Source organism: Babylonia areolata, chromosome 3 (assembly GCF_041734735.1).
Source record: "Babylonia areolata isolate BAREFJ2019XMU chromosome 3, ASM4173473v1, whole genome shotgun sequence".
Lineage (NCBI taxonomy): Eukaryota > Metazoa > Mollusca > Gastropoda > Neogastropoda > Buccinidae > Babylonia > Babylonia areolata.
The window spans coordinates 28,120,322-28,138,537 of record NC_134878.1 but is presented as its reverse complement, the minus strand read 5'-3'; the positions used below and the strand labels follow the sequence as shown (position 1 = coordinate 28,138,537).

General features: G+C 44.3%; 1 protein-coding gene across 6 annotated transcripts in view; it reads right to left on the bottom strand.

Moving 5' to 3' along the window:
• Positions 1 to 18,216, bottom strand: part of LOC143279916 (EF-hand calcium-binding domain-containing protein 7-like) — a 54,783-nt gene that overhangs the window by 35,714 nt on the left and 853 nt on the right. For 4 of the 6 annotated variants that reach the window (XR_013054970.1, XR_013054971.1, XM_076584246.1 and 1 more), the window contains exons 2-7: positions 17,216 to 17,445; positions 16,491 to 16,556; positions 11,203 to 11,348; positions 10,733 to 10,819; positions 7,223 to 7,343; positions 4,743 to 4,805 (exon numbers count right to left, since the gene is read on the bottom strand). Coding sequence is in view for 4 of the 6 variants with exons in the window: in XM_076584246.1 (XP_076440361.1) it covers positions 4,743 to 4,805; positions 7,223 to 7,343; positions 10,733 to 10,819; positions 11,203 to 11,348; positions 16,491 to 16,556; positions 17,216 to 17,411 (679 nt within the window). In the remaining 2 variants the exon portion in view is untranslated. The remainder of the gene's footprint in view (positions 1 to 4,742; positions 4,806 to 7,222; positions 7,344 to 10,732; positions 10,820 to 11,202; positions 11,349 to 16,490; positions 16,557 to 17,215; positions 17,446 to 18,216) is intronic. The other 2 variants (XM_076584248.1, XM_076584249.1) reach the window with 1 other exon arrangement.

Here is an 18,216-nt window from a genome sequence, read left to right as displayed (position 1 = left end):
AAAATATAAAATGTATATGCGGTAAGCAAATAACTGTAAGCCATCTACTCATTCATTGTCTGAGCATAAGACAGTTTATTCCAAAAGATGTAGTTGATGACTTTTCTTCCAATATTTCATTAGCCACCGAAAAGATTTTGAATGATTATTCATTGCTTAGAATGTTTTCAGAAATTTTAAACTCCAGTCCACTTGGTATCCTCCTTTGATGTATTATAATTAATGCTGTTATTTATATTTACATTGTTGTAGGTTAATACTTGTTGATATGTGTATATTCTCCTTCCCATGACACCTCAATCAATACACACCACAATCTCTTTAGACTTTTTCTTATAATATACTTTTCCTCTGATACATAACATGAACACTTTTTTTACACTAATATTCACATGCATTCCCTTTCCTTTATCCACTACTTTACTCCTTTCCGTCTAAAAACACTTATAGTGAATAGACGTTAAACTGAAGAAAATATCTGACATTTGTATGACCATTTTGTTTATTTACCCTACCATGTAGGCAGCCATACTCTGATTTTTGGGGGTGTGCATGCTGGGGATGTCCTTGTTTCCACCAAACGCTGACACTGGATTACTGGATCTTTAGCATGTGTATCTGATCTTTTGCATGCATATACACACAAAGGGGGTTCAGGCACTAACAGGTTTACACATATGTTGACCTGGGAGATCGGAAAAATCACTCTTAACCCACCAGGTGCGATGTGGATCGAACTCTGGAAACTTGGGCAAGAATCTAGCACTCGAACCATTAGACCACTGCACCCATCATCATCATCATCATTATCATTATCATCATCATCATCATCATCATCATCATCATTACTATCACTATTATGATCATCATCATTATTGTTGTTGTTGTTGTTGTTGTTATTGTTATTATCATTATTAACATCAAACTCATCACAGTCATTACATCATCACAGTCATCACACCACACTGCACAGCATGGAGTGGAAGCACTTCACACACACCAACACACATACTGCACAGCACAGCCGGGAGAATACAACAGCACAGCCTGGAGAACAGACTGGAAAATACAACAGCACAGCCTGGAGAATACAACAGCACAGCCTGGAGAATACAACAGCACAGCATGTCACGGTTAAAAGCAGGGCTAAACACGGCCTCAGTGTGAAGGATAGTTCAGCTCACAGAACTGCAAGGCAAAGCCAGGCACAAGACATGACACAGGGCAAAGACATGACTGACATATGATATGATACACGACACAAGACACAGCACAATACAATACAAGACCTGACACAAGGCAAAGACATGACACACCTGTCAAGACATGATACAGTAGAAGACATGGCACAAGACATGACACAGTATAAGACATGGCGCAAGACATGACACCGTACAAGACATGACAAGACATGACACAGTACAAGACATGACAAGACATGACACAGTAGAAGACATGGCACAAGACATGACACAGTATAAGACATGACACAAGACATGGCGCAAGACATGACACCGTACAAGACATGACAAGACATGACACAGTCCAAGACATGACACAGTCCAAGACATGATACAGTACAAGACATGACACAAGACACAACACAGTACAAGACATGACAAGACGTGGCACAAGACATGACATAGTACAAGACACGGCACAGTACAAGACATGACAGTACAAGACATGACACAGTACAAAACATGGCACATGACATGACACAGTACAAGACATGGCACAAGACATGACACAGTACAAGACATGACAGTACAAGACATGACACAGTACAAAACATGGCACATGACATGACACAGTACAAGACATGGCACAGTACAAGACATGGCACAAGACATGATACAGTACAAGACATGAAAAGACATGATACAGTACAAGACATGTCAAGACATGGCACAAGACATGACAACACAAGATGTGAAACAAGAAAGGACAAAAACAAAACCTCCCTGAACTTGGGACAAACCAAAGCTAGTTTGGTAATGGCCAGGAAAAAGCGACAGTCACCATGGCCACAAATTAAAATAATGGCCAGGAAAAAGCTACAGCCACCATGGTCACAAATCAAAATAATGGCCAGAAAAAAAGCTACCGTCACCATGGCCAAAAATCAAACTAATGGCCAGGAAAAAGCGACAGTCACCATGGCCACAAATCAAACTAATGGCCAGGAAAAAGCTACAGCCACCATGACCAGAAATCAAAATGATGGCCATGGAAGAACTACAGTCACCATGGTCAGAAATCAAAGCAATGGCTACAAAAACCTACAAACAGGAAAAAGCTAGACACCATGGCCATACATCAATCTACAGTCACCATCACCAGAAATCAAAGCTATAGTCACCAAGGCCAGAAAAGTCACCATCGCCAGAAATCAAAGCTACAGTCACCATGGTCAGGGGAAATCTACAGTCACCATGGCAAGAAATCAAAGCTTCTGTCCCCATGGCCAAACTTGAAAGCTAGTCACCATGGCCAAGGAAAATCTACAGTCACCATGACCAGAAATCAAAGCTACAGTCACCATGGCCAGAAATCAAACCTACAGTCACCAAGGCCACAAATAAAAGCTACAGTCACCATGGCCAGGGAAAATCTACTGACATCATAGCCAGAAATCAAAGCTACAGTCACCATGGCCACAAGTCAAAGCTAAGTCACCATGGCCATGGAAAATCCGCAGTCGCCATCGCCAGAAATCAAAGCTACATTCAACATGGCCAACGAAAGTCTACAGTCACCATGGCAAGAAATCAAAGCTTCTGTCATCATGGCCAAAATTGAAAGCTACAGTCACCATGTCCAGAAATCAAAGCTGCAGTCACCATGGCCAGAAATCAAAGCTACAGTCACCATGGCCAGAAATCAAAGCTACAGTCACCATGGCCAAGGAAAATCTACAGTCACCATGGCCAGAAATCAAAGCTACAGTCACCATGGCCAAAATTGAAAGCTACAGTCACCATGGCCACAAATCAATGCTACAGTCACCATGGCCAGAAATCAAAGCTGCAGTCATCATTGCCAAGGAAAATCTAGTCATCATGGCCAGAAATCAAAGCTACAGTCACCATGGCCACAAATCAAAGCTGCAGTCACCATGGCCAGGGAAAATTTACAGTCATCATGGCCAGAAATCAAAGCTACAGTCACCATGGCCAGAAATCAAAGCTGCAGTCACCGTGGCCCAAAATCAAAGCTACAGTCACTATGGCCAAAATCAAAGCTACAGTCACTATGGCCAGCTAAAATATACAGTCACTATGATCATGGAAAAGCTAGTCACCATGGCTAGTATCAAAGCTACAGTCACCACGGCAAAAATCAAAGCTGGTACATCAATAGCCAGAAAAAAGCTTATGTCTGTATTTCCTGTAGACAGCCCTCCAGTATCACAGCAGTGAACACATTCCACAGTCAGACAGGTGGACCACAGTCACACAGGTGAATACATTCCACAGTCACACAGGTGAACACATTCCACAGTCACAGAGGTGAACATGATTCACAGTCACACAGGTAAACATCATCCACAGTCACACAGGTGAACACATTCCAGTCACACAGGTGAACACATTCCACAGTCACACAGGTGAACACATTCCAGTCACACAGGTGAACACATTCCACAGTCACACAGGTGAACACATTCCAGTCACACAGGTGAACACATTCCACAGTCACACAGGTGAACACATTCCAGTCACACAGGTGAACACATTCCACAGTCACACAGGTGAACACATTCCAGTCACACAGGTGAACACATTCCAGTCACACAGGTGAACACATTCCACATCATACAGGTGAACACATTCCACAGTCACACAGGTGACCACACTCCACAGTTAAACAGGTGAACATGATTGACAGTCACACTGGTGAACTGATCCACAGTCACACAGGTGAACACATTCCACAGTCATACAGGTGAACATGATCCACAGTCACACAAGTGAACATGATCCAAAGTCACACAGGGACACATTCCACAGTCACATAGGTGAACATGATCCACAGTCACACAAGTGAACATGATCCAAAGTCACACAGGGACACATTCCACAGTCACATAGGTGAACATGATCCAGTCACGTGAACACATTCCACACACAAGTGAACATGATCCACAGTCACATGTGAACACATTCCACAGTCACACAAGTGAACATGATTCAAAGTCACACAGGGACACATTCCAGTCACACAGCTGAACATGATGTACAGTCATACAGGTGAACATGACCCACAGTCATACAGGTGAACATGATCCACAGTCACACAGGTGAACACATTCCACAGTCACACAGGCGAACACATTCCACAGTCACACAGGTGAACATGATCCAGTGAATGTGTGAACATGATCCACAGTCACACAGGTGAACATGATCCACAGTCACACAGGTGAACACATTCCAGTCAAACAGATGAACACATTCCACAGTCACACAGGTGAACACGATCCACAGTCACAAAGGTCAACACGATCCACAGTCACACAGGTCAACACATTCTAACCACTGTGCAACAAACAGCAGATAAAGATGCTTCCTGCACAATAACCCGATGATCCCATGAATCAACAATTGCTGCAAAAGCTCCACACAGAGCAAACCAGGCCAGAGGAGAGGAAAAGCAATGAGGACAGACAACTACAAATCAAAGCAACAAAAGACAGAAGGGCCAAAGGGATAAACCATTCACTGTTGCTACCCTCTTACGCCGTTCAGAGCTGGCGGAGTGAAGAGAGGCCTGCGACCCTGCCACCGAACTCTCCTCTTTGTCTGGAGATGGCACACACACCATGCCAGAATCACACACACACACACACACACACACTCTCACGCACACACACTCACACACACACACACTCACACACACCATGCCAGAATCACACACACACACACACACACACACTCTCACGCACACACACTCACACACACACACACTCACACACACCATGCCAGAATCACACACACACACTCGCACAAACACACACTCACACACACCATGCCAGAATCACACACACACAGCTAGCAACACATCTCTGTCATATCACACCTGAAATAGCTACACTGCACACAAAACTGTCAACAAAGGCGAACACACCATGTCTCACTCACACACACACACACACACACACACACACACACACAGAGAGAGCCAGCAACACATCTGTAATACAATATGCTGAAATAGATACACCACACACAATACTGAAAACATGGCAAACCAATGACATCCACAGCACATCAAGTGCTACAATGACATCCACAGTACATAAAGTGCTACACTGACATCCAAGGCACATCAAGGGATACAGACAGTGACATCCAATGCACATCAAGTGCTACAATGACATCCAAGGCACATCTAGTGCCACAGACAATGACATCCAAGGCACATCAAGTGCTACAATGACATCCAAGGCACATCAAGTGATACAGACCATGACATCCAAGGCACATCAAGTGCCACAGACAATGACATCAAAGGCACGTCAAGTGCTACAGACAGTGGAATCCAAGGCACATCAAGTGCTATAATGACATCCATGGCACATCAAGTGCTACATGACATCCAGGGCATGTCAAGTGCCACAGACAGTGACATCCACGGCACAGCAAGTGCCACAGACAATGACATCCACAGCACATCAAGTGCTACAATGACATCCACGGCACATCAAGTGTCACAGACACCCACTCCAAACACAATACCATCCTATTCTGTTGCAGTTAGAATCTGTGGGTAGAGTGTAGCAAGAATCATTAATTTACATGACAGGTGGGTGATACAGGTACATACATCACACACACGGACTTTAGGGCTGTGACATGGCATCACTTTACATGACAGGTGGGTGATACAGGTACATACATCACACACACGGACTTTAGGGATGTGACATGGCGTCACTTTACATGACAGGTGGGTGATACAGGTACATACATCACACACACGGACTTTAGGGATGTGACATGGCATCACTTTACATGACAGGTGGGTGATACAGGTACATACATCGCACACTCGGACTTCAGGCCTGTGATGGGGCATCACTTTACATGACAGGTGGGTGATACAGGTACATACATCACACACACAGACTTCAGGGCTGTGATGGGGCATCACTTTACATGTCAGGTCGGTGATACAGGTACATACATCACACACACAGACTTCAGGGCTGTGACATGGCATCACTTTACATGACAGGAGGGTGATACAGGTACATACATCACACACTCAGACTTTAGGGCTGTGATGGGGCATCACTTTCCATGTCAGGTGGGTGATACAGGTACATACATCACGCACACGGACTTTAGGGATGTGACATGGCGTCACTTTACATGACAGGAGGGTGATACAGGTACATACATCGCACACTCGGACTTCAGGGCTGTGATGGGGCATCACTTTACATGACAGGTGGGTGATACAGGTACATACATCACACACACAGACTTCAGGGCTGTGATGGGGCATCACTTTACATGTCAGGTCGGTGATACAGGTACATACATCACACACACAGACTTCAGGGCTGTGACATGGCATCACTTTACATGACAGGTGGGTGATACAGGTACATACATCACACACACGGACTTCAGGGCTGTGATGGGACATCACTTTACATGACAGGTGGGTGATACAGGTACATACATCACACACATGGACTTCAGGGCTGTGATGTGGCATCACTTTACATGACAGGTGGGTGATACAGGTACATACATCGCACACTCGGACTTCAGGGCTGTGATGGGGCATCACTTTACATGACAGGTGGGTGATACAGGTACATACATCACACACACAGACTTTAGGGCTGTGACATGGCATCACTTTACATGACAGGTGGGTGATACAGGTACATACATCACACACACGGACTTCAGGGCTGTGATGGGGCGTCACTTTACATGTCAGGTGGGTGATACAGGTACATACATCACACACACGGACTTCAGGGCTGTGATGGGACATCACTTTACATGTCAGGTGGGTGATACAGGTACAAACATCACACACACAGACTTCAGGGCTGTGACATGGCATCACTTTACATGACAGGCGGGTGATACAGGTACGTACATCACACACACAGACTTCAGGGCTGTGATGGGGCATCACTTTACACACAATCAAGACAAAGACAAGGACACACCTCAATCCCAAAAACAGCGCTCACCTTTTCTGGAAGCGGCACTCAGTCCATCATCCCTCCTTTTCCTCCTCCTCTCTTTCTTCTCCAAGGCCTTCAGCGACAACTTCTTGCATTCCTCTGTTGTTGCCATGAACATGTGGCAAAACTGGAACATCAAAACACCTCCACTCACAACATGCGGCAAAACTGGAACATCAAAACATCTTCACTCAGATCATGGGATTCATAAAAAAAGAACGCCTTCACTCATATCTGGGTGACTCGGCATATCAACACCTTCATTTACATGTGTCTGACTCAGAAAAGCAACACCTGCACAAGGCATGGGCTGACTCAGAAAACTATGCTATGAACCAGTAAACATCATGCTATAAACCAGTAAACATCAGACCACTCCTCAGGTACAATGGCAATTCTCATGCTATGAACCAGTCAACATCAGAACACTCCTCAGGCACAATGGCAATTCTCATGCTATGAACCAGTAAACATCAGACCACTCCTCGGGCACGATGGCAATTCTCATGCTATGAACCAGTAAACATCAGACCACTCCTCAGGTACAATGGCAATTCTCATGCTATGAACCAGTAAACATAAGAACACTCCTCAGGTACAATGGCAATTCTCATGCTATGAACCAGTAAACATCAGACCACTCCTCGGGCACAATGGCAATTCTCATGCTATGAACCAGTAAACATCAGAACACTCCTCGGGCACAATGGCAATTCTCATGCTATGAACCAGTCAACATCAGAACACTCCTCAGGCACAATGGCAATTCTCATGCTATGAACCAGTAAACATCAGACCACTCCTCAGGCACAATGGCAATTCTCATGCTATGAACCAGTAAACATCAGAACACTCCTCAGGTACAGTAGCAATCTTCACACCATGAACCAAAACACTCCTAAGGTACAACGGCAATTCTCATGCTATGAACCAATGATTATCGGAACACAACTAAGACATGGCAATTATCATGCTATGAACCAGTGAACATCAGAACACTCCTTAGGTACAACGGCTATTATCAATCTACAAATCAGTAAGCAGAACACTCGATTAGTTAAAATGCCGATTCTCATGCATGGACAGAAGAAAGCCACAATCATGCAAGCCGTTCTTCATGCTACAAACTAAAAGTCGTGTGACATTCAACCCACTGTTCTCACACACAACATAATACTCCTCATGCTCCAAACTAAAGCCATGCGACACTCAACCCACTGTTCTCACAAATGTAAGTGAATACAGGAGTGACACTGAAACACTGAAACCATTCAAACCACCCGGCTTGCACAAACAAGAGTGAATACAGGAGTGACATTGACACCACTCAACACACCCTGCTCTCAAAAACAAGAGTGAATACAGGAGTGACACTGAAACACCGAAACCATTCAAACCACCCTGCTCACACAAACAAGAGTGAATACAGCTTGCATGCTGTTACCTGGACGTAATTGAAGGAATGAGACTGAAACCATTCAAACACACTCATCACTGAACTGTCACACACCTGTCTAATCATAACATCTGTCTTATCACAGTATCAGTCTAATCACAACATCTGTCTTATCACAGTATCAGTCTAATCACAACATCTGTCTTATCACAACATCAGTCTAATCACATCTGTCTTATCACAGTATCAGTCTAATCACAGCATCTGTCTTATCACAATATCAGTCTAATCACAACATCTGTCTTATCACAATATCAGTCTAATCACAACATCTGTCTTATCACAATATCAGTCTAATCACAACATCTGTCTTATCACAATATCAGTCTAATCACATCTGTCTGATCACAATATCAGTCTAATCACATTTTCTGTCTTATCACAATATCTGTCTAATCACATCTGTCTGATCACAATATCAGTCTAATCACAACATCTGTCTTATCACAGTATCAGTCTAATCACAACATCTGTCTTATCACAACATCAGTCTAATCACAAAATCAGTCTTATCACAATATCAGTCTAATCACATTTTCTGTCTTATCACAATATCAGTCCAATCACAACATCTGTCGTATCACAATATCAGTCTAATTGCAACACCTGTCTTATCACAGTATCAGTCTAATCACAACATCTGTCTTATCACAATATCAGTCTAATCATATTTTCTGTCTTATCACAATATCAGTCTAATCACATGTGTCTTATCACAACATCAGTCTAATCACAACATCTGTCTTATCACAGTATCAGTCTAATCACAGCATCGGTCTTATCACAGTATCAGTCTAATCACAACATCTGTCTTATCACTGTCTTCAACATCTGTCTTATCACTATCTTCTCACATCGCCATCTCTTCCCTTGAAAACAGAGTATGACTGCCTACACAGCAGGGGTAAAAACAGTCATACATGTACGAGCCCACTCGTGTACATATGTGCCAACATGGGAGTAACAGCCCACGAACGAAGAAGAAGAAGAATCAAAACATCTGTCTCATCACAAACATCTTCAGCACTGTCATCACAACATCTGTCTTACACCTGTCTCATCACAACATCTGTCTTACATCTGTCGTATCACAAACATCTTCAGCACAGTCATCACAACATCTGTCTTACATCTGTCGTATCACAAACATCTTCAGCACTGTCATCACAACATCTGTCTTACACCTGTCTCATCACAACATCTGTCTTACATCTGTCGTATCACAAACATCTTCAGCACAGTCATCACAACATCTGTCTTACACCTGTCTCATCACAAACATCTTCAGCACTGTCATCACAACATCTGTCTTACATCTGTCTCATCACAACATCTGTCTTACATCTGTCGTATCACAAACATCTTCAGCACAGTCATCACAACATCTGTCTTACACCTGTCTCATCACAAACATCTTCAGCACTGTCATCACAACATCTGTCTTACATCTGTCTCATCACAATCATCTTCTGTATCGTCCATGTGTTCTGTGTGGCTTGTTCAGGATTAAAGAGGCTATGCCAGTCTTGAATAAAAGCTAATTTGTGTTTGCACATTTCTTCTGTCTTTGCTGCTGTGTGCACATGTCAAATGATCAGTATAAGGACAGGCCCGGCGCTTCCTTTTCAGGAAGTGTCTGGGTTTGTTCCAATGTACCTTTTATTTACCTGTGTGCTAGCTGAATCGGTAGCGTAAGCAGCACTGACTTGAAGTTGTGTACCTTGTGAATGGAGAGAGTTACCACTCTTTACTATTTGTTCATCTTCAGCACAGTCCACACTATGCACATTAACAGTTACAATAATGAGTACACACTTCAGAAGACTGTTGTCACAACCACAGTGGTGCAAACCCATCTTGGAAGGAATGAAGGGCATGTGTGTCCGGAGTGGAACCTCTAAGTTGGACTGCCTCATCCCTCCTTGTACCAGGTTAGGGCATCTCTAGCCCTGTGGGTGATTGTTGTAGGCAAACGAGTAGGTCACAGTTAAGTATGTGTAATTAAAAATGTGTACACACTTCAGAAGACTGAAGGTAGAACAGAACACTGATTTACTGACCTCTTTGTAATTCAGGCGACCATCTTTGTTTTCATCCACATCATCAATCATCATCTTCACTTCTTCTCGAGACAGTCGCTCCCCTTTCTGAAACACATGTCTGTCAATTTGTGTGTGTGTGTGTGTGTGTGTGTGTGTGTGTGTGTGTGTGTCTGTGTGTGTGTGTGTGTCTGTGTGTGTTTGTGTCAGTGTTGTGGGGATTTTTGGGGGGGTTTTTTTGGTTTTATGTTTGGGTTTTTTTGGTGTGTGTGTGTCTGTGTCTGTCTGTCTGTCTGACTGCCTGAGTGCGTGTGTGTGTTACTGTGGGTGAATATTCTTGAATTCTGATTCTTGTAACAATATATATATATATATATATATATATATATATATATATATATATATATATATATATATATATATATATAGTGTGTGTGTGTGTGTGTGTGTATGCAGGTGAGTACAGTGGGGGAGGGGATGTCCTTGGGTACCGTGGTCATGATGTTGTAGAGTTCGTCCAGTGAAATGAACCCGTCACCGTTGACATCAATCTTGCGGAACGCTTTAATGAGGTCGTCCTCTGAGGTGGCTGGTTCCATGCGACACACGTCCACAAACTCCTCAAAGGTCATCGACTCTGTCATCACCACAGTGAAACACACTTCATCCACTGTCATCACCACAGTGAAACACACTTCATCCACTGTCATCATCACAGTGAAACACATTTCATCCACTGTCATCACCACAGCGAAACACATTTTATCCACTGTCATCATCACAGTGAAACACACTTTATCCACTGTCATCATTACAGTGAAACACACTTTATCCACTGTCATCATTACAGTGAAACACACTTTATCCACTGTCATCATTACAGTGAAACACACTTCATCCACTGTCATCACCACAGTGAAACACACTTCATCCACTGTCATCATCACAGTGAAACACATTTCATCCACTGTCATCATCACAGTGAAACACACTTTATCCACTGTCATCATTACAGTGAAACACACTTTATCCACTGTCATCATCACAGTGAAATGGACTTTATCCACTGTCATCATTACAGTGAAACACACTTCATCCACTGTCATCATCACAGTGAAACACACTTCATCCACTGTCATCATCACAGTGAAATGGACTTTATCCACTGTCATCATCACAGTGAAACACACTTCATCCACTGTCATCATCACAGTGAAACACACTTTATCCACTGTCATCATCACAGTGAAACACACTTCATCCACTGTCATCATCACAGTGAAACACACTTCATCCACTGTCATCATCACAGTGAAACACACTTTATCCACTGTCATCACCACAGTGAAACAGACACACTTTATCCACTGTCATCACCACAGTGAAACAGACACACTTTATCCACTGTCACTTTCACAGTGAAACACACTTCATCCACTGTCATCATCACAGTGAAACACATTTTATCCACTGTCATCACCACAGTGAAACAGACACACTTTATCCACTGTCACTTTCACAGTGAAACACACTTCATCCACTGTCATCATCACAGTGAAACACATTTTATCCACTGTCATCACCACAGTGAAACAGACACACTTTATCCACTGTCATCAACACAGTGAAACAGACACACTTTATCCACTGTCATCACCACAGTGAAACAGACACACTTTATCCACTGTCATCACCACAGTGAAACACACTTCATCCACTGTCATCATCACAGTGAAACACACTTTATCCACTGTCATCACCACAGTGAAACAGACACACTTTATCCACTGTCATCACCACAGTGAAACAGACACACTTTATCCACTGTCACTTTCACAGTGAAACACACTTCATCCACTGTCATCACCACAGTGAAACAGACACACTTTATCCACTGTCATCACCACAGTGAAACAGACACACTTTATCCACTGTCATCACCACAGTGAAACACACTTCATCCACTGTCACTTCTCAGTCCATATACCACATAAAAGGAAATTTTCTTCCTAAAATTATGTTTAAGTAGCATACTTATCGTGACCCACTTGTGCAGACTCTGGCAAGGGTCTGATTCCTGTCCTGTGCAAACTACTACGCGCCTATGCGGAGAAAACGAAAGGAGCTACGGCCGATAACCTCCCAAAGTAGGTTACCTCCTCTTTGCATCCCTGACTAGCGCCCTCTTTTGATGGCAATTTGCTGCAACCAGTGCAGCTTGCAGTGAGAACAGAAGTGGGGAGGAACAGGAGGGTCTTAAATGTGGGTCACGGTAAGTATGTTACTTAAACATAATTTTAGGGAAAAAAATTCCTTTTAACTACACATATTTAACCATGACCCACTAGTGCAGAATGGCACAACAAGGTGGTGGGCTCACTGTTCTATTGTCAGTGCGCTGCAATGGCCTGTTATGCGACCACCACAGAGGCGATGCCTCTTGAGCCATCATCCCTTAAGTAACAGACATCCCTCAAGTAGAATTCAATGAAGGTAGCAGGGTTTTTCCAGTAAGCAGCCTCCATGATGTCTTGTAGCTGTGCTGAGTGGGCAAAGGCAAGGGAAGAGGACCATGTTCTGACTTCGTGAGCTCTGGCTGAGGGGGCATGCGCTAAGGGGTCTGAGTTTGAGTGGGTGAATTGGCAACATCACTCGCCAGGGGCGATGGGGCTCGGAGATAGGGTGTACTGTGTCACCTAAGGATATTGGTGCGGGCAAAGAAGACCGAGGCCCGCAGCTGTATTGTGGGAGAGGTCTGTTGACCACAGCTGTGCTGATAAATGTAGCGCGAAGAGAATCGGGTCAGTGTGTTGAATCCATACTTTATTGAGAGCCCTTCCAATCAAAGGAAGTGAAGGAAACATGTACCCTATAGGGTTGTCTCACTTGAGCGCGGTTGAGCCTCAGTGCAAGGAGGTGCACATGTGGCTTGACCTGATGATTCCACATCGGTTGTGAGCCAATTGGGAAAGTGATATATGTGTTTGAAGGAAACTATGGCATCAGACAGAGGTTGCCCCCTAGGATGTTCGGCTTGCCTTAGGCGTGACAGCCAGATCTGTAGAGTTCCTCCATGCGAGCTGACAGGTGATGGGTGTGCCCCATCCCCCACTTTTTTGTTGCTGCCAAAAAACAGCACTGACATGTTGCCTATGCAAAGAATGGCGGACATTTGGCAACAAGAGACTTGAGGTCCCTGGTGTCTCTGGGACAGGGCTGTGTAATTTCCCAGGCAGGTACCATCACGAAGGGGCAGACAGAAGGCTTGGTGGCTTCTCTGCCTGAGTGTGGTATGTTGAAGCAACCTGCAGAATGTTGTCGGCAGTCAATGGCTGGGTTGGATCAGGCTGTGGGAGTGCACTTTATGTGCCTCCAGGCCATTGAGTCTCTTTCCGTGGTGGAGTTCCTAATGGAAGACTCTTTCCGTGGTGGAGTTCCTAATGGAAGAGGGTCTCCATGGGGAAAATTTTCACTGAAGGTACTTTAGTGAGAAAAGGGGACCAGATCCATGACAGGCCTCTGGCTCTGCGTGGTGTGCATGAAGTCTACTATAATCGAATTCCAGCCCGGATAGTCGGGACAGCAGTTACCTCCTCTACTGTTCTGATAGTCATTGCCGTACACAACTGATTATCATATACTGGTCCTAGAAGGACAGCAATCAGCATGGGTAAATCAGGAAACAGCTGCTGTGTGCTTGAGGGATGAAGGTGTCCACCTAGCAGGTTCTGCTGAAATGTAAGGAAGCCGGATGGATGTGACAGGGTCTTGTGGGACAACCGTGTGTCTGAAACTGAAAGACATGGTGCTTGCTTCCAAAGTGACAACAAAGTCATCCTCTGACAGGCACCTGATTGTCTCCTGCCCAGTGGTCAGTTTTTGGGCCTGATAAAACTTGGAAGGCAAAGACATACACCACTTCATGGGAGGGCCGGCTAGGATGTAGGGCCTGTGTGGAGCTGTTGTCACAACCACAGTGGTGCAAACCAAAGGTTGTTGTTGGCAAGGAAGCGAAGAAGGGATACCTTACAAACCCTAAATTGGACTGCCTCATCCCTCCTTGTACCAAGTTAGGGCATCTCTAGCCCTGTGGGTGAGGAGGGAGTGTGTGTGGGTCCCTTGGGGCCAGCTACAGCTGGACGTGGATGTGGCCAGGAGCAAATGTTCAAGGTTGCACGAGACAGACAGTAGTGTCTCTGTATGTAGTAGTCCTCCAAAATGGAGAGAGGAAACTATATACTAAGATATGTACAAATATGTACACAGGATGTATGTAGACTTCAATGAGAGAAGAGGTCAGGGAAACACGAGACGGTTGAGGGCATGCCACATGACGGAGCCACAATCTGTGGCCACGGACGTCATGCAAGGTAGACAGTATGAGATGCTGGGTAACAGCAGTGTCTAGCAGTGTGGCAGAGGGAACTGCCACTGCCGAGGCTGAAGGGACCATGCATGCACCAGCAGCGTGGGCGAGGGGTAATGCCAGTGCAAGGGAGGTAACCGCGGTGCTCACTGTCGGGGGTGCCGAAGTGGGGGTTGCCTCCCTTGAATTTGAAATTCAGAGCAAGGGGAGGGTGCATGTGTGGGAGTGTGCATCTCCCCTAGTGGTTCACCTTCCTCCCTACCTAGAGGGAGGGCTTTCCTACCCGAAACAGTCGCTGTTGGACTCGAGATGGTCAGGGTATGCCGCGTGAGGGGCGCGTGATCTGTGGTCACTGCCGCCATCACAGACATATGAGATATAGAACGGACCGAGTGTGCGAAGTGGAGGACATAAAGTCTGTGTTGGATTCCCTGAGAGGGAGCACACTCGTTCCTTGAAATTGTGGGCATGGGGAAAGGGATAGAGGAGGTCGACTCGTGCACTGCTGACTGGCAGGGCCGAGAAAAAGCAGAGCGCGTTGAGACGAATCGCGAATTGATTAAGAGAAACGACACCACTGACCTGAGTATAATGAAACAAACCCTGAGAAGCTGCTGGAGGAGGCATAGGAGGTGGTTGAGGTATGGAGTTGACCGGAGGGAGCAGAGGCAGTGGAGGAGGTGGAGGGTTAGCGTTGTAGACGGAGCCCAAGGTAGAGGGCCCAGTGTTATATCATATCATATCAATATGAAGGCCTTTAGGCCTGTAAGGCCTTTTGCCCGCTTTAAATGGGGGGAAGTGAGAGCCCCCATAATTGTATAGAGAGATTTTAATAATCTAATAGTGTGCAAGGTTTATTAAAGATTAATGAAATGAGTTTTGTATTTTAATTTTTGAAAGTAAGTGTCAACATGATTGACGTAAGTATTCACTGTGTCCGCCGGTCGATTGTGATCACGCCTTAATATGAGCTCAATCGCCCAGTCGGGCCAAGTAGTTTTGTGACCTATTGTGATTCATCATCGGACACAAAACAAGAGCACCAAAGAATCGATAGACAGACAGAAAATACAAAAAAAAACTTGCACAGGAGCAGGAGTCAAGGTGGCTGCCGGAAAAAGAGGGCGCTAGTCAGGGATGCAAAGGGGAGGTAACCTACTTCAGGAGGTTATCGGCTGTAGCTACTTTCATTTTCTCCACATAGGCGGGTCGTAGTTTGCACAGGACAGGAATCAGACCCCTGCCGGAGTCTGCACTAGTGGGTCACGGTTAAGTATGTGTAGTTAAACAGTTAACACATGCTGTCTACAGTCAGTATACTATACAGATAAACAGTTAACACACCATGTCTACTGTCAGTATGTCAGACTGTCCTATTCAACAGCTCTATGCAGGACCAATGTCAGACTGTACCTTTGTCACTGTCCCAGTAGCGGGTGATGGCTTTCTGTGTTAGATTCCGGCCACACTGCTGTAACACTGTAAAACAACACACACACTGGAGTATAACACTACTGTAACACTGCAATACAACACACACACACACACACACACACACACACAGAGAGAGAGAGAGAGAGAGAGAGAGAGAGAGAGAGAGAGTACAATACTGCTGTAACACTATAACACAACATACAAACTGGAGTATAATACTGCTGTAACACTACAACACAACACAACACACACACACACACACACACACACACACACACACAACAGTTTAACACTACTATAACACTGCAACTTATAAAGTACTTACCCAGTATAAAGTATAAAGTAGTGATCAATTATAAAGTATTATGTACTGACCCAGTATAAAGTACTGACAAGTACTGACCTGGTATAAAGTATAAATTACTGCCCCAGTATAAAGTATAAAGTACTGACCCAGTATAAAGTGCAAATTACTGCCCCAGTATAAAGTATAAAGCACTGACTCAGACTAAAGCATTCACCCAGTATAAAGCAAAAACTACTGCCCAAGTATAAAGTACTGACCTAGTATTATCTACTGACCCAGAACAAAGCACTGATCCAGTATAAAGTACTGACTCAGAATAAAGCATTCACCCAGTATAAAGTATAAATTACTGCCCCAGTAAAAATTACTGACCCAGTATAAAGTATAAAGTACTGACACAGTATAAAGTCCTGCTTGCTGCCAATAGTATCACTGATGTCATCCAACACTGACAAGTAGGCCGCTTTACACTCCTGCTTCAGTTCACTGCCAGAGTGAGAGCTGCGTGAGGCGTGAGAAGCATATGAAGCATGGGAGTGTCGACTGCTGTAGGAAGCCGCTGAGGATGGCCGACTCAATCGTCCTGTTGACATTGTGGCTCTGCCTCTGGTGACTTTGTCACAATACCTGCATGATTGGCATTCTTTTTTTCATTATTTTGAACTGTTTCTGCATCTCACTCACACACACACACACATGCATGCACACACACATGCATGCACACACATAAACACACACATACACTCACTCAGTAGATTGCTGGATTCCTGTTCCAAAGACTGATTGGAGTGTTCCTGAAATGTGACTTAGGCTACAAATATTAGAGCAACTTTTTAAAAGTTGTTCAGTGGTGTTACATTTTCATGTTACTTTTGAGTGTTTTCTGGATGTTGATTTAATTGTTCTGATTAATTCTGTTTTTGTATGTTCCCCATTATGCTAATATGTGCACATACAGGCATGCGCTTGCGCGCGCGCACACACACACACGCACACACGCGCGCGCACTCTCATGTGAGACGTGTGAAAGTCCGTGCATGATAGGTTGTACCTTGTTCTAGTTGTGGTGTGTGTGTGTGTGTGTGTGTGTGTGTGTGTGTGTGTGTGTGTGTGTGTGTGTGTGTGTGTGTGTGTGTGTGGTGTTTACTGAGCTTAAAAACGTGACAACTGGTTATAATGAATGTGCAATATGTAGGAGGAATAATGTGCAATATGTAGGATGAATGTACAATGGAATATGTCTAATGCTAACGTCCATATTCAAAATATATTTCTGTTAATAATTATGATGTAATAATTAATTGCAATGTTTTTAAAAGCGAATATGTGAAATGCTTTTATTTGAGAATATATGTTTATTACTCTTGTTTAATCAAGTAATCCGCGTGTGTGGGGTTG